Source organism: Trichosurus vulpecula, chromosome 8, assembly GCF_011100635.1.
Source record: "Trichosurus vulpecula isolate mTriVul1 chromosome 8, mTriVul1.pri, whole genome shotgun sequence".
NCBI classification, from domain to species: Eukaryota; Metazoa; Chordata; class Mammalia; order Diprotodontia; family Phalangeridae; genus Trichosurus; species Trichosurus vulpecula.
Genome location: NC_050580.1, coordinates 35,987,596 through 36,011,997, shown reverse-complemented (window position 1 = coordinate 36,011,997; position 24,402 = coordinate 35,987,596). Strand labels below are relative to the sequence as shown.

Sequence of the window (24,402 nt, the reverse complement as noted above, 5' to 3'; positions counted from 1 at the left end):
GACTGTGCAAAGCTCCCGATGCTCTCAGAGACTAGCCAAGACTAGAAACGGCAGAGAAAGCCCCAACCTCCACTGATGGAAGATGTCTCCTTCGCCGGGAGTTCCCTATACCAGAGAAATCACAGGCCCGGGCTCAAATCCTCTCCCTATCCTTCCCTGGGCATTCAGTAAACAGTGCCTTGTATTATGAGTACATTTTCCATGCGTCCTGCCTGCTCTGTGTCCTCAGCACAAGGGCTTCTACAAATGTGTTACTAACGATAAGAAGGGGAAAAGTCAAGGCTGCCTGATGTCAAGGCTGATCCTTATTCTCTGTCTGAATTTTAAAAGCTGCTATATATAAAGACTAAAATAAAATGTAGTTTCACAGAAAACAAATTATTTCTTTTAATAAGTACTTAGATGAGAGAACTGTTTTTTCCCTTATGCCACATTTAAACTCCAAAGTTACAACCACATTTCAACAAGCTTTGACTTGGGTGTGGAGAGAAGAAGGTGCACTGAACACACGACCAAACCGTTTTAACTGACAAATAATTAAATTCTGTCACAGCAGACAGAGACATCTCTGCCTCAGAGGCGGCTCCAAAGTACATGGTTCTATTAGAAGTTAGAGACTGAGAGATTTCCATTCCCATGACAAACAGGTGAGCGGCCCTCTCCCAGCAACTGGCTTTGCACTTTGCCCATGACCTAATTAACAACTGTTTACTGAGACAGAAAGAGAGGCGAGAGAGGAGTCTGAAACCATGAAGCCTGAAAGATGGATGTGCTAGTGTTCCTTTTTCACAGCATCTCGTTATCTGGGGATTTGAGGGAAACCTCTCCTGTTCTATGGGCCTCCATTCTCATTCCTGAAGTGAGAGTCTAGAAGATGTCTCCTGATGATTCCTTCCAGCTCTGACATTTGGTAATTCTCTCCAATGCATTGTGGGCACCTCACTGGGTTTGATCTTTGGAAAGTCAATGATTCTAGGGAGCTCATGGTCTCCCCTACCCAAGCTCACCACTTTGTTACCAAAGGAAACGCACAATCCTGAAAAGAACGAATTATCTATGTTAGGTAATCACGCTAAGATCAATACAGCTGCTGCTGCCTGAAGGGATAGGAAGCCACCCTCAACAGAGAGACAGAGGCAGCATGCTGGGGGATGGGAAATGCCCTGGAGAAAATGGGAGAAGGTAGGCCAGGTCCTGTTCTTCAGGTGCACTCTTGAATATGTCAGTGCGTGACTTATAAGCCAAACCAAGGTGGATACATTGTGAACCACCAATTTGGACGGAGAGACCTCGAGTGCCCAAATGAGGGACAGAAGCATGCCTCGGCTTTCTTTGAAAATATACCCGTGTCATACTAACATATAATTGGTGGGACTGTCAATTAGGCCAACCATTCAGAAAAAATATCAAATCATGCTAAAAAAATGGTTTAAATGTCTACCTTCTATGACTCCTATATCTATCTCACTGTCACACATTGTACTCCCAAGGAGAGAGAAGACAAAGTTCTCATTTTCACCAAATAGCCACAGCAGCATTTTTTTATAGTAGCAAAGAACTAGAAACATTTGGCTAAAGGGGGCCTGGGTTCAAATCCAAATACCACTGGAGCAAGTTGATCTCTTTGGGCCTCAGTCTCCTCCTAAAATTGGGTGACCCAGAGGGACCTTCCCATTCTGGATCTACTAGAGTCTGACCTGTATTCTTAAATTGGAGCAACTGGGGTGTGTGTCAGCAACACCTCTGAAAGGAAGCTTCCCTGTTCCCCTCAATCATTAGCTCTCTCCCTGCCCTAACCAGCCAACTCATCTTTATTTTGTGGTTATTCTGCAAAGTGTCTACACTTGAGCCGGGGGTGGAGGGTGGGCTATTTTTGGTCATTCATCTCCAAGATCAATTATCAAAATTCTCTTGTTACAAACACACTTGACACGGAAATTCAGGTTATCAAGGGCAATTTATTATTACTGAGGAATCTAAAGGAATTGGTAAACATTCCTGGACCGGAGCAGACGCTGCCCTTCTTTAGGAAGGGGGAGTGCAAAAAACAGGAGTGAGACCAACTTTATTCTGTTAGACTGACACAGACTAATACACTCAGTACCTCCCTTCAGAGAACAGATTGGTCCCTACACGCCCCCCACGTACAACTCCTTGGTATGTCCCCACCCCCAGCAACATACATCCCATGTTCAAAAATGGCAGAAAACTCCTCCCTGTGAGTATGTAAGGTAATATTCAATTAGCCAATTAAGCACGCATGGTAGCCATCTCACTCAGTTTTCTCTTCAACCTTGACCATTATCTGGCCAGTTTAGACCAGTTTTCCCAACATCCTGAATCTGTGGTTTATTCTGATTGGCTGGGGACCCTCATCCTGGTTAATGTTTACTCCTTCTTTGTGCAGGTTGACACTTAATTATTCTGTGGAACTTAATTAACTCTTCTGGGGAAACCTAACTTTCCCTTTTACTAGTCTTTCACACTCTGGCCAGGGAGATGTTCCCAGCTCTGCCTCTTCCTACCTTTCCTGCCCACTCTCTCCCAGAGGTCCTTCTCACTGCCTGTCCCTCCCATCTCACCACGCTCCCCATCACCTCCAGCTTCAAGACTCAGCTAATCTCTCACCTTGTGCACTAGTGGGGCCTGGCCTCAGAGACCATGTCCCATTTACACTGTAGATATCTCATGTGTCCATAGTTGTCTGCATGTTGTCTCCCCCCTCCCCCCTTAGAGTGTGAACACCGTGAGGGCAGGAGCTTTTTTGTATCTCTAGTGCTTAACCAGACAGCTGGCTAACTGTCTCGGTATGTGTGCCAGGGCCTACCACTGTACAAGGAGGACAGTAAAAGTCCGGGGGTGGGGACGAATAGGTTACTCAGTCAATAAACATCTGCTAATGGGGGCTGTGAGCAGCACAAGCTACAGAGGGTCCTATGATGCTACAAGGATAGCCACAGACTGTGCTTTGGTCAAATCCTGATGATGCATTTTCTCTGGGATTCACAGCAATTATTAGAAACCATCTAGTAAGGTGTAGACAGAGAGTGGGTGATCTGCCTCAGGGAAGGCAGACCTCACAGAGTCAAGTCACCAAGCATTTATTAAGCACCGCCAGGCAGTGTGCTTGCTCTCCTGGACCTCAGTCTAATGGGGAGACAATATGCAGATAACTAGGTAAATACAAGACATGTGCAAACTAGAGAGGAGGTCATCTGAGAGGGGATCTGGGATGGGCCTGAGATGGGATTTCAGCTGAGTCTTAAGTCAGGGAAACTAAGGCGGAGATGAGAGGCAAGGACACGCCAGGTTTGAGGTGCATACACAGGCATGAAGATGGGAGGCATGTCGCTCACGTGTACAGGTACACACATGTGGAGTCTCACCAACTACTGTCAGAGTTCGTCTTTAAAAACAATTAAAAAAAAAAAACTGAAGCATGGCCTAAGAGAATCATTGTCATACATTTTTTACCCTCAAATTCAACATACCTTAAAAGTGTCTCTATACATTTTCTGCTAGCCAGAAATACTAATTCACTCTGACAGCAAACACCATAGAGGGAAAAATGGAAATTCTGGACAACATAAACAAATCAAGGTTAGGCGCTACACAAGGATCTGAGCCCTTTGCTTAAACAGGTCTGAAAGACTCAAAGAGCCAATTTCTAGTTTACTGTTTGAAAATAAGATAGTGCACACAAATGTTTAAGTCCCCCCCCAAAAGTGCTGAAACAGCAGATTCTGGGCTTTGTACTGAACCCCCACAGGCTTTCAAGGGAAAGGAAGAGAGTGGTCGGGTCTTTCAAACACATACGGGCAATTAGCTACCAAGCCAGGGATGATTTGCTTATGGTTCAAAAAGCATTTTTGTTATTCAATAATAATAATTAGCATTTACACAGCACTCCAAATGCTAATTTATGGAGCACTTTAGACATAGCTTCACAAACCTAACCAGACAATCCCTGCCCTGAGGAGCTTACATCCTAAATCAGTCAGACACAAAGTAAGACCATTTGGAGAAAATGAGAGACAATGCTGGAGTAGAGAACGGCAATTAAGGCTTCAAAAGGAGGTGGGATTAAAGGAAACCATCAGGAGGAAGAGGGGATCTGGGGGGTCTTAGTGGGGATAAACAAGAGGAGGGAAGGGTGTGGGGGAGGGGAGGAGGAGGACCAGAGCAGGGTAAGAAGGGCTTCCAGTCCCTCCTCGGCCTGGTCCACACTTGGGGAATCACGCAGGATCATCAGCTGACAGGAGAGTCTAGATTCTCTTTCCACAAGAGAGTTGTCAAAAGGACTAGAAAAATGCAGTCCCAGGGATCAGATTTCTTCTCTTAGAACCTATTGAGCAGGCACAGGGAGTGGGGCAAAGGCAAAGGCGAGTCTAGCCAGTATCTTTGCCTTCTCTTAAGAGTGAAGGTCCCAACCTGACTTCTCCTGTTCTTGCCCTGTAGACGATGATGTGCTTTTAGTAGCGTTTCTCTGGTTTTATTGCCGTTAGCATCCTCAGCAAAGAGAAAAGTCAACGGGACTTGGAAGGACTCTCAGCTAGTCTTCCGCAAACCAAACTCACCTGAAGAATGGGAGTGGGAGGGGACCCAAATGGAAAGCTGGGCTTTGGAAGCTTTCTTTGGGGAGGAACCAGAGAGTCACTCCTCCTGGGCTTCCTCTTAATCCTTAACAAAGGAAACCTGGAAGCTGCAACCCCATCAAGTCCTCTCACGTTCCAAGAATTTGAGGAGAGCAGCTTGGGAGAGACCCTGGCCACCCCCATCCTGGACGTGTTGTTTTTAGCCTAATGTGTTTGTCTTAGATCCAAGATACTCCGGTCACAGGCGCCACAGAGAGAGGCTTATTGTAAGCACACCCTGGTTAATTGTGACAGCACGGTCTGACAGCGGATCTAGAGATAGACTGATGTGAGTCCTGTGTGTCCAAAGCTTTTTGATAGTTGGCTCAAAAGAAGATCAATTATAGATTGTTTTAAGCTCAGTGGGGCAGGGAACCGAAAAGGAAAATCAGCAACATAAGTTTAGCAAGTCAGCTGAAGGCGCAGCCTAAGGGGAGAGATGGCCAGCAGATTCGCTATCTCTGGGAAGGCAAGCGGAGAGAAACAAAACAAATTACTGATCTTCCTGAGAGGCGCAGAAGGGCAAAAAGAATTCCCCTTTCAAACAAAATTCTCAAAAGACTGTGTCCCTTTTTTCCTCTCCCAAAAACATACGAAACTTGAAAAGAAGGCAAACAAGCCAATGACATCTTTTCCTTCTAATCCCTGTCCTCTCCTGAATCATTAGTGTCCTATTAGTCAAAAAGCAGAGCTCATCCTTACCAACTGGTCCAAGGTGAAGAGCAGACCTTGGGAGAAATGAATTTTAGACTGCCTGGAAGAGCACAGTGTGCCCACAAAGCCAGGTGGCTTCACATTCTGGCTCTGACCATCGCCCCATCTCTGCCTCCTGGGCTGTCCTGAAATTCCACCTTCCAGGAAGCCTCCTCTCCCTGGCCCTCCTCAAGGCCAGTGCCTTCACTCTGTGGAGTATTTCCTATTTACCCTGGATAAAGTTTGTACATAATTTTCTCCTCCATTAGACTCTGAGATCCTTGAGAGCAGGGACTGTCTTTGGCCTTTCTATGTCTAGCATTCAGCAAAGTGCCTGGCACACAGTAGGAGTTTAATAAATATTTGACTGACTGACTACTGACAAGTACTTCACCTCTCCTAAGTTTCATTTTGACAGAGCTCTAAATGAAGGTGACAATCCTTGCCACAGAAAAGGGGAGTTATTACTATTACTTCTTAAAAGTCATGTGGTAAAATGCTTGCTTTATAAAACTTCTGAAAAGAGGAACATGCAGGTAATCACAGGATTATTCTCTTTGCTGCTAGTCTGAAATGTACTGATGAATTTCTTTATAAATGAAAGTTTCTAAACATATATTCCTCCTTTCAGGACAAAGAATTAATGCCATGTAGGTTGTGATGCCATTACAGAGGTAACCATGGAAATAAGAAACATGAATGTGAAAGTAGCCTAAATTTACTGTACAAATTCAGTGCAGCAGTCATTTCTGGACTCAGAACCACATTCGGTCTGTAGCAACTCTAGGCCAGCTCACCGCACTGTCCTGCTTTTCAGTCTAAGAAAGTCATTAAAACTGAAGCAGTCAATGCACAAACCAAAGGTCGAATACTGCTATTGCATATGACAGTACCAAGGTGCTTTCCTCCAAACCCAGGTAGGGAAGTTGTGAAAGCATGATTACTAATGGCCACTTGACACAGGAAGCCATGGAGATGGAGAGAGGTGAAGGAGCTCGTCTAGTCACCTAGCACGGGCCTTCTGACTTCAAGCCCAATGTTCTTTCTACAGGATCACGCCCCTACTACTTGGCAGAAACAACTCACAAAGTAAGAATGATCACGGTTCAGGATCCTGGGCCACAGGCTCAGAAATAATGGGCAGAAGAGTATTACAGCCAGTACAGGATTTTAGCAGAACTTAAAATGAGTTCTCCTACTATTTTACAAAGAGGAATAAAATGGCACGACCTCAAACAGTAATTGTTACTGCTGAAACATGATATGTGTACCCAGGACAAATGCCAGGTTAGGAGCTAAATGCTGTAATTTATCACAACAAATAAATGAATGAGTCTCTCTGTGAAACAGATTAACCCAACTATATTTTCTAATTACTGCAAGCCTTCCATACCTTAATATTGTGAAAATATTTCATCTTACTGCTCAGGCCATACTAGTTTTCCTATTGGCCAAATGTGGCTTCTTTCAGGTTTCTTCTTTTGTGGAAGGAGCCCCAGTAACACAGAGTAACTCTCTGTAACTGCGTTCTCCTGTCCTCAAGCAGGATTCGGGTGACGGTGGGCATGGAAAGCAGAGGAGCTTTGGAATCACAGGACCAGAGTTTACATCCCAACTCTATCACTTACTATTCTGATCTTCAGTCAGCACCTTATCTCTCTGGACTCAGTTTCTTCCTAAGGTCCCTTCCAGCTCTCAATCTTGGAAACAATGACCTTTTCTAGGCCAGTCTAGAGAACCCTGGAGGATCAAAAGACTGGCCCATGTATGATTAATCAGGTGCCAAGACAATACAAAGAACATCCAAAGGAGATCATAAGAACCAGCATGAGGGGCTCCACACTGAGGCAAGGTGGTATGCCATGGTTACAACCCTAGTCAGAGCGAGACAATAGAAAAAGCACCAGAACTACAGCGAGACAGTCAGATCAAAATCAAAGTAGCCTCTGCCACCCACTACTTTAGGCAAATCATCTCTACTCTCTAGGCCTTAACCATTTTTTTTTCTATAAAAGGAGACTGGACTAGATTGAGAGTCTGGAAAGCCAAAGCCAGGAAGGTGCCTGTATCTGTACAGCCTACAAGATATGAATGGTTTTTGCACTTTAAAATATAACAAAACTTTATTTAAACAAGTAAAAAAATCCTTCTTAGCTGGCTGACCTCTGGACTACATGATCTCTAAATTGAGCTTTAAACTCTATGATCCTAATTGTTACAAGTGACCTTGGGCAAGTGGCTCAACTCATACGGGTGAGTTCTCATCCAGTTTCCATCTAGAAAGTGAAGGAGGGACTGAGCTAGTTCCCTTGCAGCCAGACCCCAGATCCTAGGACATTCCCTCTGTCTCCCAGGGCTGGCAGCATGTCTTACAGACAGCAACAAGGAGCTGCTTATAACAGTGCCAGTCAGTCTGCACACTGCTCTGGAACCCCCTCAAAGCCTGCCCACTCTTGTTCTAAGACAAAACAGAAAAGGCAAAAACCAGAAGATAGAGACTTGCACACAGGGCAAACTTAGTTAAGCTGAAATTGAGGTGAAATGAGGCCAGACAAGATGGATCTAAGGAACAAACCCAGGCATGCAACAGGGTCAGAACCAAAAGACACATAATGAGCCCGCTTAAATTAGGAACATGGATGCAACGTTAAGGATCAGAGTAAAAGGACATGAAGTCAACTAAACAAAAAATCCAAAGTCCATATCACAAGAGAGAATGTGGATGAAGTTGAGTAATGGGAGTGGGAAGCCCAAGTCAAAAGAGACAGGCAAATTAAAAGAGTTTAAAAAGGGGTATAGTGTAGCTGAAAGAGTACTAGGTTTAGAATCAGGAGAACGAGGTCTGAATCATGGGCTCCGAGACTTCCTACCCATCTGACCTTGAGCCTCCATCGGTGAAAACAGTCGTGATAATATCTGCTCTGCTTGCCTCACAGGGCTGGTGGATGGCCCCACTGGATCTCACTGAGACCAGTGTCATCCAGCAGGCGCAGTCTGAACACCATCCTAGAAACAGTACAGAGAACCTAAGGCTAATGTCTGATCTTCTCTGCAACCAATGGCAATTAATACTCTAGCTCTTAATAGCTGAGGCTGCATTGATGGAAGCACAGTGTCCAGAAAATCCTACTGTACTCAGCTCTGGTTGGCACCACATTTTACAAGCTGGAGCATGTCTGGAGGATGTCAACCACTATGAAAAGGGGACTCAACAAAAATGCCCTAGGATGACTGCGGGAAAGCAGCGAGATGTTTAGTCTGCAGAAAAGAAGACTCTGGGGAGACATGATGGCCAGTGTCAAGGACGTAAGAGCTGATCTCATAGGACAGGGCCTAAACTTGACCTGCTTGGCCCCCAGAACAGAAGAGCAATAGAAGATGCAAAGAGACACGTTTAAGTTTGATATCAAGAAAAGCATTCTAACAGGGAGAGCTGCCCCCAAATAGGATGAGTTGCCTCCAGAGGCAGTTTCTTAGAAGTGAAAGGCTTCCCGTGGAGGCTGGATGACCACTGATTGCTCAAGGAGGAGGAATTTTGTAGTGGGGATTCCTCTTTGGGCAAGAGATGAAATAAATGACCACAGAGGGGCCTTTTCCAACTTGGAGATGCTGGGACTTCATTCCATCACATTCAACTTTGTTAACAATCCTTAAAGCAAGATACTGTTAAGATTACGTGAAAAAACTCCATTTTTCTGGAACCATTTTTCTTTCCCAGGTCTATTGGAAATGTTTCATTGCATCAACATGTGTATACTCTGGGCTCCTCATTATGAAGATAGTATAAGGTCACACCCTGCAGATTTACTGCTGTGTTTACTCCCGGCACGTCAGTGAGGAATGCCACTAATGTAGGCTTCCCAAGCCTCACCTCCGTGAGAGATCCGCCATCAGGGACTGAGTGCTTGTACTCGAGCCTCTATCCCCAGGAATGACTTTTAAAGGGTCGCCTGTTGTTTTGTAAAAGGTAGATGCATTCTACTAAAACAAAACAAACAAACAAAAAAAAAACAACTGCCTGGAACTACCTGGCCAAAGCCCTGGCTTTCAAGGAAGGCAGTCTGTGACTTCCAACAAGAGTGCAAGGAGGAAGACTGATAATGAAAGGAGCCATCACTGGTTAGCCACCAACCTCTACAGCTTACTCCACCCAAATGGGTGCATGACACCAACTGCTGCTCAGACTGAGTCACTTCCATCACCAACAACCCAGGGCACCAAGGACTAGTCTTGGCTAATTCTATATGATACTAAAGATACTCCTCTGTAGAGAACCCTTCCTGTCTTCCTCTGGAAGTCCAGGAACAAATACTCTATGCCATTCGATTTGTGCCTGGGAACCCCAACTCATGGTCCTTTCCCCCCAAGATCAAATGACCTTACCTGTCTTGGACACCAAGCACCACCATCACCTGGCCCTTCCTATGTGACAAGCTGCCATCGCTCTTCAATCATTTTTCAATTGTGTCCAACTTCATGAATCATGTGGGGGTTTTCTTGGCAAAGATACTGGGGTGGTTTGCCATCTCCTTCTCCAGCTCATTTTACAGATGAGGAACTGAAGCAAACAAGTCTAAGTGACTTGCTCAGGGTCACATTGCTAGTAAGTGTCTGAGGCCACATTTGAACTCAAGATGAGTCTTCCTGCCTCTAGGCCCAGCACTCCATGCACTATGCCACTCAGAAAGCTCTCAAAAGACTGAATCACTTCTCCTTCTCTTCCAACCCTGAATGAGTCGTCGTCCCTCCCCATCCCCCAAATAGTACTATTTAAATCTACAAACATACAAAAACCAGGTACAAGAACATCCTTCTCCTGCTCCTGCTGCTTCTCCTGCTGCTGCTGCTACTACCATTACTACTACTACTACTACTACTATCTCAAATTTACACATTTACACAGGTTTAAGGTTTGCAAAGAACTATGTGACAACAACCCTGTAGGTATGTTAATCTCCTCCAGGGCTTGGCCAGTGGCCCTTACCCAGTATCTGCTCTCCTCCAACCCTCTAGTCACACCTTCTTCTTCTGATGCTAATTTTGTATTAGCCCATAGTTCCAGCCCCTTCCTATGAAAAGAATAAACGAAAGCCAGTCCATCCCTGACACGCTCTCCCCACCCAAGATTCATCAACAGTCCTTAAGTTCAAAGTCTTTAACCTGCCCATGTCTTTAAATTAAAACTGTATACTTTCTATTATCACTGGTTATGCTATTCCTCCACCAAAATTGTAAGACAAATGCCATTTCCATCAAAGGCTCAGAGTGGAAGAATGTAATGGCCCATTTCTTTTCATCAAAGATTGAATTATGTTCCTCCTTAACAAAGAGACAGATTAAACCAGAGCCTTTGGATAAATCCGTCTATGTACTCATTATTCAGCTCTCCTGCTAAATGGGATTTACAGGTAGGCATGAAAACCACTACATGGAACAAATAGAGATACCTGCTCACAGGAGATGGCAAACAAGCCTGTGTGATTTTGAACAAGTCTCTTCCTCTGGGTATACCTCAGTTTCTCCACACGTCTAGCTCATAATAAATATTTGTTGAATTCCATTTGTTGACTGCAGAATCAGCAAGCTGAACTAGACTTCTATAGTCTCTTCCAGTTATAAACCTGAAGGTCCTATAGGACAAGGTGGGAGGGAGGCTTTTGTTTTGCTTCACTTTTGTTTTTGTTGCAGGGAAGCAGGCAAAAGAGAAATGGCCAACTGAAACCATAAAATCTTGGCAGTAATTAGATAAGGATTTTTATTGTTTTAAAATGTAAAGACCTTACTAGGTGGGTCTCTGAGAAGAAGCTACCTAGACCTCATTTTTAACCTGTCCAGTATTCTCAGTTCTCCTTGGTGTTAGATGTTCAAAGATTTCAAAGAACTTTTGAAACATTCACTTTATCCTTGCCAATTTTTGTACACAAGCAACAAAACGAAAACAACGAGTTTTATTACAACTAATTTAGGGATAGACTGTCACCTACCATAGGCAAACTTCTTGTCATCCTCTGCACTGGATGGCTCAGTTGCTCCAGCACAAGGATTAAGATTAAACATACTTCTTGTCCCCTCCAATATCTTACAGTTGTTTCCTGACTGCTTGGGGGTTGCAAGTATGTGGAGATGATGAAAGACCACTCCACTCCTCAGTCTGGGGGCAGCAAAGCTGGGTTTCTAGTCCCAGCTCTGATATCAACTCCAGACAATCCACATCTTCTCTCTGAGCCCCAGGAGTCTCCTATATACAGCAACAACATCCCCATCTCATAGGGCTGTGACGCCAAAGGGACTCTGTAAACATAAAAGAACTATAAAAATGGGAGCTACCATTCATAATACCAAGATAGTAAACCAAAGGAAGAACAGGCAGATTTTAGCTGAACAACCTGAGAGTATTCGACTGCAAATCTCAGTTTTGTAGGGCTATTTACATTCTGAAATCTATTTATAAAGAAAGCATTTTTCAAATAACACACAACTTTAGTTAGTCCTTAAACTCTTTTCTGCATTTATCTACTTATTTAACTACTTATTTCAGTTTGGCTCATAGATTTTTCCACTTAGGAAAAAATGGTTTTTTAGATATCTTTTAAATGAAACTACAAGGGGAAAAAGGTATCTATAGAAATGCAAGTGTCTTATTAAAATGAATATTTATAAAACTGCTTTAGAGAGATTAGTTTAGAGATTAACTGCCCTGCAGGAAAATGAGTACCGTTCAGACTCTTCCAAGGCCTTACTTACATTTTAAGAAGGTCAGATAAAGTTTCAAAGCAAGAGACCTGGATGAACCGTGACTGACAGAGAAAGTTCCCATTTCTACAGCACTTTGGGATTTAACAGAGTACCTAGGAAAGCTACAAGTGGCTTCTGAAATCTATCCAAACCCTCATTTTACAGAGGATGCCACTTACAATCAGAGGAGAGTCACCCAGTCAAACAGCAGGAAAGCCAAGGCCCGAACCCAGGTTACCTACCTCCCAGATAAGTGTGCCCCCCTCTACCCCTTGCTGTTTCCCTTCCCCCAAACTCTGCAGAATGCACGCATTTCTGTCCAATAGCCTCTACATATTTAATCTAAAATTAATAGATAAATAAACCTCAGCCCAAAGGAGGCCCTGAGAGCCAAAAAGCCACCTGAGCCCTGAGGTTCAGCCCGAGCTCTTCAGAGTCTCCTTAAAAGCCCACTGAAACTGCTTAAGTTTAGGGTCAGACTGATCCTATCAGAGAATCTAACACTTGTAAGACATTCTCCCCCTCACTCTCAAACTAACTTGACTTTATTCTACTTAAGGCCAAATTCTGACAGTCTTCAAAGCAGTCCAGTCACCAGACAAAGGGGCAGACTCTCCCCAAAACCATTTTTCAGATTCCTTTTTCAAACCAGGGCCAATAGGCAGTTAAATGAAGTTCCTAAGATGTTCCCTACACCTTGGTATTGTTCTTGGTCCTGGGCTGAATGTTTCCAATTACACATACTAGGCTACCAATTATTCATTGACTAGACACTGGATCTTCTGAGAGTCTCAAGTTACTTAATAATATGCCTATGACAGATGCCTATTTAATACACCTGAAGCCATGCATGAGACAATAAATTATAGCTGCAAAAAAAAGAAGCCCCTCACAAAAAAGCTAGACATGGGCGGGGGGCGGGGAGGAGTTTGGGGCATTCTGTGTCCTTCACAAGTAACAAAGGGTTATCTATTATCTCAATTATTATTATCCCAATATGTTGTCTACTAATGATTTTCTATGCCAACTTTTAAATTGCATTGATAATCTACATGACATATCAATTTATCATCATATTAATGGCATGCTTTTAAACAGCTAGAATATTTATGTAGAAAGAGTTCAATAAGACTTCTTTCTCAGTGGCTAAAAATTCTAACTTTATGTAGTAAAATGTCAGTGAAAGAATCTTGTTCTTATTGAACAGGTCCTCTGAAATCAACTTTTAGTGAAAATTACCCCAAGAAAAACTGGCCAGCAATAGGCCCACTCTGGGAAAACTGCTTTAAAATTCTAATTCACTCAGTCAACAGCTGAACAGGACACATATGCCTAGGCAGCAGTATACACACTCCAGAGTTTTTACGTCCTTCTGATCCTTCTGAGCTCTAGGTTTCCCTGTGTGAGCTTTGATCATCCAGGCCATGTAATTACCCTCAAGAAGCATGCTCAGGGTGTCTGCCAGAGTGCAGGTCCATACAGCATTTCTCTTTGCTCCCTTGGGAAAGGGAACATCAATTGCTTTCAGCTAAATGCACTCACATATGAATATTTTAGTACAATTTAATGCTTCTGTACCAACCCCAGAGGAACAGAGCATCAATTTGTGAACACAGTTCTCCTGGAGTTAAAAGCCAAACTGGATAATGCAGTATGAAAGGGGTTGTCAATCTTCAGCTTTTTAGCAAGTCAGAAAAAGGTGGTCTGTAAATTCAGTCCCAGCTGCATACAAACAGCTTCACAAACTTTGCTCCTGTGGACACTTTTCAACCCAAGTGGATTTTCAAGAGATACCAGGAAAACAAATTTCCCTCGTTTGGTTGATTTCCCCAGTGCTGCTCCTCCATCTGGTCAACCAACTGCCATGTGGTTGCCTCTTCTCACAGTTACAGATGCACCTGCTGCTCTGTTACTAAAACACCCTCAATGTCAGGCAAGGTAACACAATACCCCACATGAATGGGCAGTAGGTGTGAGAATCCATTTTGCCAGGGGTTGATTACAAGACCTCCAATGAAGTCTTCCTCTAGCGCCTCATCATGGAAAGAGCACAATTCAGGAACATCCACGGTGATGCCAAAGGAGCACACACTCCAACAAGTACTGCCACCCAAGGGCCCAGCCAAGTTCAGAGAGGTTCATCAACAGAGGGCTGGGGAGGGGCGGGGAGTGAGGCCTGCAAATGATAAGTGTCTGGGGCTACTGCAATTCATTAAACTGTGTATGAAGGCAGAAAGAGATTGCAATCAGCACCCAAACTTAGGAAAGAAAGCCCAATAGTCTTGATATGGGCATGAATGTTTGGGAAATTAGAACAGGGAGGCAAGTTAACTAGCACCCAGAGAAAGGGAAAAATAAGGCAATGTAGATAAACACAGTCTGAAGAACCAGGCCAATGATAGCAGCAATTAGCTGCTAGTTTTGATGAGTCTAAAGTTAACAAGATTTGTGTATTGAGCAGGGGATAGGGCTAAAAGAATATAAGAAAACAGCCTAAGTATTTAAAAGACTTTAACAATGATTACTAAGTAGTAGGGAAGCTATAAAAACAAATAAGATAACTGAAAATGAGAATTAATAAAAAGCAGAACTAGAAGGAATACGCCAGAATAGTTCCCTTTCTGACGATTATAAAATTTTTAAATGGAGTAAAGGTATTTTAGTAATTTTATTTGACACCTTTAGTAGTTTTTCATCCATTCTTACTTGAAAAATCAATTCAAACTGGATTAGTCATGTGATTAGAAACATTTGGATAGAGGGGAACAAAAGAATAAATTACAGGTTAGAAGACAATGGGAAGCACCCCAGGAAGATGTCAGACAACTAGGTTATTATGCTCAGTTTTATTTAAGATCTTTATTAAGTGAAGGGATAAATACCAAATGAAATGGAGAACCTATGAACACCAAACCAACAAAGATCCAGATGTCCCAAGCTCACCTTATCTTTTTATCTGTCCCCTAAACTTGCCCCCCCTTCTGACCACGATTGCTGTCACTCATTTTTCCAAGATCCCGTATTCAAAACTTCGGTGTCTAAAACCCAAATGTTCTCTTTACTACATCCCACCTCCTTGTGACCTAAAAGGGTCTGTCTCCCTCACCACCATTTCCTGTAGACTCTGGCTATAGAAGGACATTGCTTTCATCCACCTCTTCCTTTCTTCTCCCATTTCCATCATCCTAAAGGCAACATGACGGAACTGAGACCCAGCTTTACCACTTAAAATCTGGAGAACCCTAAGCAAGCCACCTCTCCTACCAGAGCATCACTTTCCTCGTCTGAAAAATGGGGATAACATGTGCACTGTGCATTTCACAGGCTTACTGTGAGAAAAGCACTCTGTAACCCTCACAACGCTGTAGAAATTTGAGTTGGGTTGTTGCAGACAAGCCAACTTTGCCACCCATGATTCGTGCAAATATGCTCCTAAGAGGATTTCAAGCTGAGAGACAGTGAGAGGGGGGGGGGGGGAGGGGGGGAGGGGGAAAGAGGGGGGGGGGAGGGGGGGAGGGAGAGGGGGAGAGAGAGAGACGCTCAAAACTCTTTAATGGCCCCCCACTGCCTGTCCAATAAAGTTTAGATGTCTTGGTCTGGCATTCAAGGCCTTCTACAATTTGGCATAACTTCTACTGCTCTCTGGGCATGCCCTGTGCTCTCCTCCATGATTTGCTCATGTTATTTCCTGAAGTCCAACTCACTTTTTGCACCAAGACTCCTTCAATTCATCTTTTCCTCCCCATATCCCATGCTGATCACAGCCTCTCTATTCCATACTCAGGATATGATTCAATGAGATGCTGTGGTCAAAAGTTGTCCCCTGATGACCCTTTGCTGGTGCCCCTCTCTGGACTTAGACTAGTTCTTGGACAAGAGGAACACTGGCAACCTTCCAATACCCTAGAATCTCACAAAGTACTTGACTCAGTACCTTTCTAATGTACCTAGTTAACATTAATACTATGAATCTAAGACCTATCTTACCCACTTTTAAAACTAATTATACTACCATACTAAAATTTATCTCTAGTAATTCAATAATATTGTTGTGTTTACACCTACAATCACAGAATGTTAGACTTTATTTTAGAAATGAGGGAACTGGGGCTCAGGGAGGTACAGGAACTTCCCTAAGGTCATACATAAAATCCTGAACCCAGATCTCCATGATTCCTAATTCAGTGGGGGAAGGGGGCGGGCAGTAGGGGGGGGAGGGGAGGGACCTGTCTCCCTTTACACTAAAATTGTTAATTGAAGATCACAACTTAGAAAGGGAAAAGGGGAGATGGGAAGTGATCAGCTAGCACGGTAGAGAACCTTTAAGATAGTCTCTGCATCATGGCTCACAATACAGCATGACCAAAAAAGATAGAGAGGTTCAGAGGAGGTAATGTAGATAATTCTGATTATATAAAATTAAAATTTATTACACAAATGAAACCAATGCAGCTAAAGTTAAAAAAAAAACAAACAGGAAACTGGTGTGTGTATGTGGGGGGGAATCTTTGCAACAAGTTTCTCTGATAAAAGTTTTATTTCTAAGACATAGGGAACGGAATCAAATTTACAAGAATAAGAGTCACTCTCCAATTTATAAATGGTCAAAGGATATGAATGGACAGTTTTCAGAGGAAGAAATCCAAGTTATTAATAGCCATGTGCAAAAAATTCTCTACATCACTAATAATTAAAAAATGCAAATTAAAACAGCACTGAGGTACCATCTCACACCCATCAGATCGGTGAAGATGACAAAAAAAGGAAAACGACAAATCCCGGAGGGGATGTGGGAAATTGGGTACACTAAATGCTCTGTTGGTGGAGCTGTAAACTAACCTAAACATTCAGGAAAGCAATTTGGGATAAGGTCCAAAAAGCTAATGATCTGTGCATACCCTTTGGCCAAGTGACACCACTACTAAGTCTATACACCAAATAGACAAAGAAAGAGGAAAAGGACCCATATGTACAAAAATATTTATTGTAGCTCTTTTTGTGCTGATAAAGAAATGAAAACCGAGGAGATGTACACTAACTGGGAAATGGCTGAAACAAGTTATGGTAAATCAATACTACTGCTCTATAAGAAATGATAAAGGGGACAGTTTCAGAAAAAACCTGGAAAGACTTGTATGAAACTCATACTTCGTGAGGTGAGCAGAACCAAGAGAATAATTCATACAATAACATCACTGTAAAGATAATCAACTCTGAAAGACTTAGTAACTCTGATCAACACAAAGATCCATCACAATTCCAAAGGACTAATGATAAAGCATGCTAGCCATCTCCAGATAGAGAACAGATGGACTCAAGAGTACAGACTGAAGTATATTTCCTTCTCTTCCTTTTATTCTTTTTTGGACATGGCTAATATGGGAATTTGTTTTGTTCTGTTTAACTTGCCTTCTCAATAGGTGGGAGAGAAGAAGTGAGAAAGATTTTAATTGAAAATAAAATTGTATCTAAAAAATAAACTGGTGAAAAGTGAAATGAATAGAACCAGGAGAAAAATGTATACATGAAGAAAAACACCATCAAGTCAAACAACTGTGGAAGTTGTAAGAACTATATGTGCATCTATGATTCCAGATGATGAAACATGCTATAGACATTTCCTGATTTAGAGGTGACAGATTTAGGATGTAGAATGAGACACATATATTTTTGTATTCAGCCAAAGAAGGAATTTATTTTGCTTGACTGTACATATTTTATGAGGAATTTGTTTTTCTTTCTTTTTTCCAATGGTGTAGGAAGTAGGAGGGAAAGAAAATAGATTTCTGTTCATTTTTTTAATGAGGAATGTTGTGGATAGTTTCAGATGAGGTTGCTGTATCACTAGTTTTGCTTAACTTATTTTGTAATAAGAGCTATCTCAAGGGGTAAAAGTAATATGGAAGTTTTTCTAATGTAAAAACAAAATATGTCAATAAAAAAATTAAAAACAAGAAAAAACAATACTATAAGAATGGGCTCCTGGCTGAAAGAAGCAGCGTCACTTATGAAAATGGAAAGAATATGTTTGACAAAATCGAATGGCCTAATCAAGGGGGCTTTAAGATGAAAATGGAGAGAGACAGGAAAAATAGGTTCAGATAGCACAACAGATCAGGAAAGAAGGATGTGCCTTCTCTTCTTGTTCAAACAGCAAAGCAGTTTAGAAGCACGACTTATGGCCTCAGAGACCAACTTAGCAGTGTAGACAGCGTATGGGTAATAAAGTGAACTGGAAATCTTAATATAAGGTGCCATTAACCACAGGACCTTATTTATGATCATCATATCATAAACTCAGAGCTAGAAAGGAGCAGTCCAACCCTCTCATTGTAGAGATGAAGAAACAAAAGCCAAGTGTTCAGATCAATGAAGGTCAATAGTTCTACTGGAACTTTTTATCGGGGAGGCACCACTGGAACTGTTCTGTTCTGTTCTGGCCATTATGCTTTAGGAGGCGCTGGAAATCAGCTCAGAGGGTAGTGAAAGGAGACCTGGATTTAGAGCTGGGTTCAAATCCAAGTTCTTCCAATTGGCTGTGTGATTCTAAGTAGGTCAACTGAGTTCTCTGGGCCTCAGTTTCCTAGAGAAAACTAAAGAAAAAAGATGTATGTATGTATGGGTGAGGAGGGTAAACTATAGATAACTCTACAAATATCTGAAGAGCTGGAAAACGGAAGACGGATTAGTTTCCAAGAGAAGAAAAGATGCTGGGATTAGGAAGTATATAAGGAGATAAATATCTGAAGGGCTCTCCCTTGGGAAGGGGACCAGATGTAGAGCGATGTATAAAAGCTACAGGGATGCTGATTTAGCTTAACGTGAGGAAGAACTTCTCAAAAACAGAGCTGTCCTTAAACGTACTGGACTCTCTCACAAAGTCGTAAGCTCCTTGTCACTGGATACCTTCAAGCAGATGTTGAATGACCATGTGACAGAGATGCTGTAAGACATTAGACTACATAAACTCTAAGACTCTTCCAGATTTTAGGTCCCAGGATAAGTATTAAAATGTAAGTTTTCAAAGGTTTTAGTATTTTTAACTATTTGAGCAATTCCACCTCACTTAAAATCAGAGATTCAATTCTGAATTCAATTCTGAAATACCACCTCAGACTCATCAAATTGGGAAAAAATTAGAAGGACAAAACTCAAAGTTGGTGGGTTTGTAAAGAAACAGACATACTCATCCACTGGTGTGAGAACTGCAAATGTATATAAAGTCTTTTTGAAGAGTAATCTGCAATATACAGGAAAAAAATCCATAATGGATATTGGGTAGTAATTCCACTGCTGGAAATATACAAAGAAAGCATTTTGAAAAATTAAAAAATTAGCTGTATATAGATTTTCATAGGAAGATTACATGATTTACACACACAGACACAGACACACACACACACACACAACCGCAAAACACTAGAAGCAACCTAAATGCACAATAGTAATTTTTGTCCAACAAAATAAGGTGCAATATGACAATACAATGAAATACAACAGGTATAAAGCATACCAAAAAAATCAGGAAAGATCTACATGAAATCACACAAGTGAAAAAAACAGAATCGAAAGAATGGAACATATTCACTATAACCATAAGAGTCAAAGTGAACAAGAGTGAAGGGAATCCTAATGAATACACAGAGCAGTAATTCTTAACTTTCTTTGTGTCACAGACCCCTCTGGCAGTCTAGAGAAACCTATGGACCCCTTCTGGGAAAAGTTTTTAAGAGGTATTAAATATACAGGATTATAAAAGAAACCAATGATATTCAAATACAATTGCTAAAATATTTTTTAAAAAACAAGTTGATAGACATTACATTAAGAACTCCTGACTAAGAGGGACTGAAAAACTGCTGTAATCTTTTATGCATTAAAATTGATTAACCTAAATGTAAATCGTTACTCTAAGCAAATTTGAGTTGGTTGTATTGAAAAGTTAGTCTTTTACTAAAACATTAAAATCTTTGAGCATTTAAAATATTTCATAAGTCTGTAAAATTATGACATAGAACCTCTCCTAAAACCTCCCTGAGGCCACAGAATCTCGAAGGTGAGGCCAAAAGGAGCACTAACTTTTGATGGGTGTCACCAAGCAAGTACAGGTCTGGTGATTGCCCAACCCAAGCACAAGGGCCTTCAGCTCCTCTTCTACCAAGTGAAGCAGTCTCTAAAGTCCCCTCCAGCTCCAAACCTATTATCCTGGGGCCCTGCTAAGTCCAGAGAGGTTCATCAACCCAACAGATGAGAATTTGGACTGTGAAAACTCAAGAAACACATGAGGGCTGTGAAATACCCAAGTGACAACAGTGCCCACACAGACAAGATCACACATCTTTCAAAGTTATGAAGTATGGGGAAAAAAACCACATCTGCATTTGTAACAGTATGGAAATAAAGCTGAATTTAGGACATTTGCTTCTAATAAGACATGAGGAGAAAACATCACCCACGATTCCTCCCATTTTTCTCCATCCAGATTAAACAACCCAATCTCAACTTTTAAAAATGAAGTTTTGAACTGCTAACACAGGACTTTCACGTACATTTAATCTCGGTCCTTTGAATTTAGTTTCTACATCTACTGAGGAAACGAGGTCACCTCAGGCTATTTTCATAATTAGTCTTTTTCCAACACAATTTGGTTTGGGGCACTTTCCATTTGATTTCCACATCACCCCTCACCCCCACAGCTCTCCATCGCCTCCAGGATAAAACACAAAATCCCTTATTTGGTGTGAGAAGCACTTCACAACCTGCCCCTTCCTACCTTTCCAGGCCTCTTACCCCTTACTTCCCACCACACACTCTTCCATCCAGATCCAGTGATACTGACCTCCTGGCTGTTCCACAAACAAGACACTCCATCTCTTGGCTCTGGCATTCTCTCTGGCTGTTTCCCATGCCCTCCACTCTGACTACTGATCTCCCTGGCTTGCTGTAAGTCCCAACTGAAATCCCACCTTCTACAGGAAGCCTTTCCCAAACTCTTTTCATTTTAGTGCCTCCCCTCTGTTAATTATTTCCATTTATCCTGTGAACAGTTTGTATAGATTTGTTTGCTTGTTGCCTCCCTCTCCCCATCACAATTAGATTATGAGCTCCTAAGGGTAGGTGACCATCTTTCGTCTCTTTTTGTACCCCCAGACCTTAGCACAGTGCCTGGCACATAGTGGGCACTGAAATGTTTATTGACTAATACCAAAATTGTTCAGTGATTGCTGCCTAGTCTCTTCTCCCACCAACCCCTTCCAGGCAGAAGTCTATTCTATTCATGTCACTTTACCTATCCAGCATAGTCTGCTCTACATTCCAGCCATGCTCATGTGCCTTTACCCGTGCCATGCCCTCCTCATCTCTGACTCAGAAACCAGAGGGGCTCCCCCTCTGCCAAGCTTCCCTGGATCCTCCCAGATGTTGGTGCTCTCTCCCCTTACACAGATCTCCAGCAGAATATAAGCCCCATAAAGGGAGGGACTATTCTAGGCCTCTGTACCCCTGGGGCTAGCAGTGTTTGGCACAGAGTAGGCAGTTAACATTTGTGAAGGTGATCTCCTTGCCTGAATCCCTTGCTCTCAACAGGGCACATCCGACGCAAAACAGATACAAAGTGCGCACCTCAGGGCCATGTGCTTTCCCTGACACAGACCTCTTTGCAAAGACTCTCCTCTCCTCCATTCCAGCCTTCATCCTCATCACCCTCCTCCCCCTCCCACCACAGCCAGGGACTCTACCCTGGATGCTCTGACAGGTGGGCTTGCCCACAAACAGGCCTCCTCATCCCTTTCCATTACTTCAAATGATGTCCCAGAACAAGTACCCCCCTTCTCCCTCTAACTCCATTCACCTCTTATCTTCCATCACATGATGCGAGCTCCCAGAGGGCACGACTGTCTCATTTACATGTATTTGTATCCCCGGCACTGAGCAGAGGACCTGGCACCGAGGAAGCACTAAACACATCTCCAACCATCTATTCACCGCTTTACTCCCCCAGCTCCGCAGGGCAGTGTGTAGGAGCTAATGGGGCCAAAACCACACTGGCATCCGTTGGCCAATCTCTTCACCTCTACCTCAGGATGAGGCACAGAGTGAAGAAAGGGGGTGTGGGTGTGTGTGTGTGTGAGAGAGAGAGAGAGAGAGAGACGCACATTCTTCACAGCATATGATTAATACCATCTCCACATACTAGCTTTACCTCCGCAATGAGCACCCATCCCATGTTAGACTCACAAGGGCCCTTCAGAATCTCCCAGTCTAACCTTCTCATTCTGCAGATGGGGAACCTTTGTTGTTGTTCACTTGGTTTTCCAGTCATGTTCAACTCTGTGACTCCGTTTGGGGTTTTCTTGGCAGAGATACTGGATTGCTTTGCCATTTCCTTCTCCAGTTCATTTTACAGATGAGAAAACTGAGGCAAACGGGGTTAAGTGGCTTGCCCAAGGTCACACAGCTTCTAAGTGTCTGAGGATAGATCTGGACTCAGGAGGAGGTGTCTTCCTGACTCCAGGCACAATGGTACCACCTCCCTGCCCCCTGGGGAACGCTAAGCTCAGCTAAGTCATGTGCCCGGTTCTGAAACTTGAATCCAGTCAAGAAACGTGACTTTCTTTAGCCAATGCATACAACTAGATTCTTTGCAAAGCTGCACAACATGTTTTATTGCAGTACTCACTGGTGCTACGATTTTCCCCGTCTGTCCAACTTGTAGGTCATTGGGTACAAAGCCAGCATCAACAGCAGCACGGGAAGCACCAACTGTGGAAGGAAAAAAAACATGCTGTTTTTTTCAAATTCTGGTGCTCAGTCCCATCATTAATGAGGACTGAAAGGACTGGCCCATGTTTGGAAACTCCCTTTTAAACATCTAACTTTTAAAAGAATTTCACTCCACTGACAGACACCAGGATACTAAGCATTAAGGCATTTAAGGAACAGATCATTAGGAAACCCCTATGCTTTATGCCCAAAGGTTTTAGGCTTTATATGGGAGAGAGAAATCATGCTTAAATGGCTCTACTTGCTTTACCAAAAAGGAATTTGTAATAGGCACACTCTCCCTTCTGAGACACAGCTCCTGGGTGTTCTCACACAAGGCCCTTCTTGCCCCTTTTGGGATCCCTACCTCCAGCCAAATGAAACCATTTTGTGAAAAGGCTCTGGACTCCACTCCTATCCCCAGCCCTCATGTTTAATAATACAACTCTCTCCACCTGAAATGCCCTCTTCCCTCTCCTACAAAAACTTTACCTACAGTTCAAGGAACAGTAGAAATTAACTCCACAGACATCAGTTTACCTGCCACTGTGGGCACTGAAGGAGACACAGCATTTAGACACTCATCCTGCCCTCACGGGATGGATATCACATGGCAAGTGCATCAGAGAAGGCTGCCAGAAGCCTCCCTCTCCAGCCAGGCCCTTTAGGTGTTTCTCATACTCTGTTCTCTGCTACTATTTGGATCGATGCCTCACTCTCCCCAGTTGACAACAGACTCCTCAAAGGCAAGGACTGTGCCTTATTTGTCTGTGTCCCCCTACAACTTCGAGCACAGGGCTGTGCCGAGCAAGCCTTCAATAAATGTTTAATAAACTCAATGGAGAGAGTACAAAAATAGCATATTAATTTTGAATTCTGACCTCTTCGCACACCTATTTGCATCACTCCCCTGCTTAAGAAACTAGAGAAAAAACAAAAAATTTTGTAATCAAAATTAAGATGTTAAGCTGTTTTAAAATGACATGTTCTGATTCTATCAAGGCCAGGGACACCACAGAGCCTCTTCACTGAGATCTGCAGCCACTTAAAAGAAGCAGGTCTTGGGGGCAGCTAGATGGTACAGTAGATAGAGTACTGGCCCTGGAGTCAGTAAGACCTGAGTTTACAAATCCAGCCTCAGACACTTATTAGCTGTGTGACCCTAAGCAAGTCACACAATTGCCCAATTGCCCCCCCCACCCAAAAAAGAAGCAGGCCTAGACACCCACACAAGAACAACCAAGTGGATGAAGACTGCATATGGCCCAAATTATGACTTGCAGCTAGATGCTTACTGCATGAACCCAATACTACATCTAATTGGGACAGGTACCATAGAGCAGTGGGGTCAAACTCAAACAGAATTGAATCCCTGTAGGCTGCAAATTGACCTAAAAATACATATTACATTTTCTCTGCTTTATTGTATTTTTATTTATTTTATTAACTATTTCTCCACTACATTTTAATCAGGTTTGGGTACACATAGGAGTTTGACAGGCCACCTGTGGCCTGCAGCTTTGCTGTAGATGGATAGATGGTATTTAAGATGGGAAAAGAATTTCTGTTAAAAATGTAA

General features: G+C 42.8%; 1 protein-coding gene across 2 annotated transcripts in view; it reads right to left on the bottom strand.

Annotated features, from left to right (window-relative positions):
* The window catches only part of ETFA (electron transfer flavoprotein subunit alpha), a 77,289-nt gene that overhangs the window by 12,131 nt on the left and 40,756 nt on the right, over window positions 1-24,402 (bottom strand). For both annotated transcript variants that reach the window (XM_036734630.1, XM_036734629.1), the window contains exon 9: window positions 22,741-22,823. In XM_036734630.1, coding sequence (XP_036590525.1) covers window positions 22,741-22,823 — 83 coding nt within the window. The remainder of the gene's footprint in view (window positions 1-22,740; window positions 22,824-24,402) is intronic.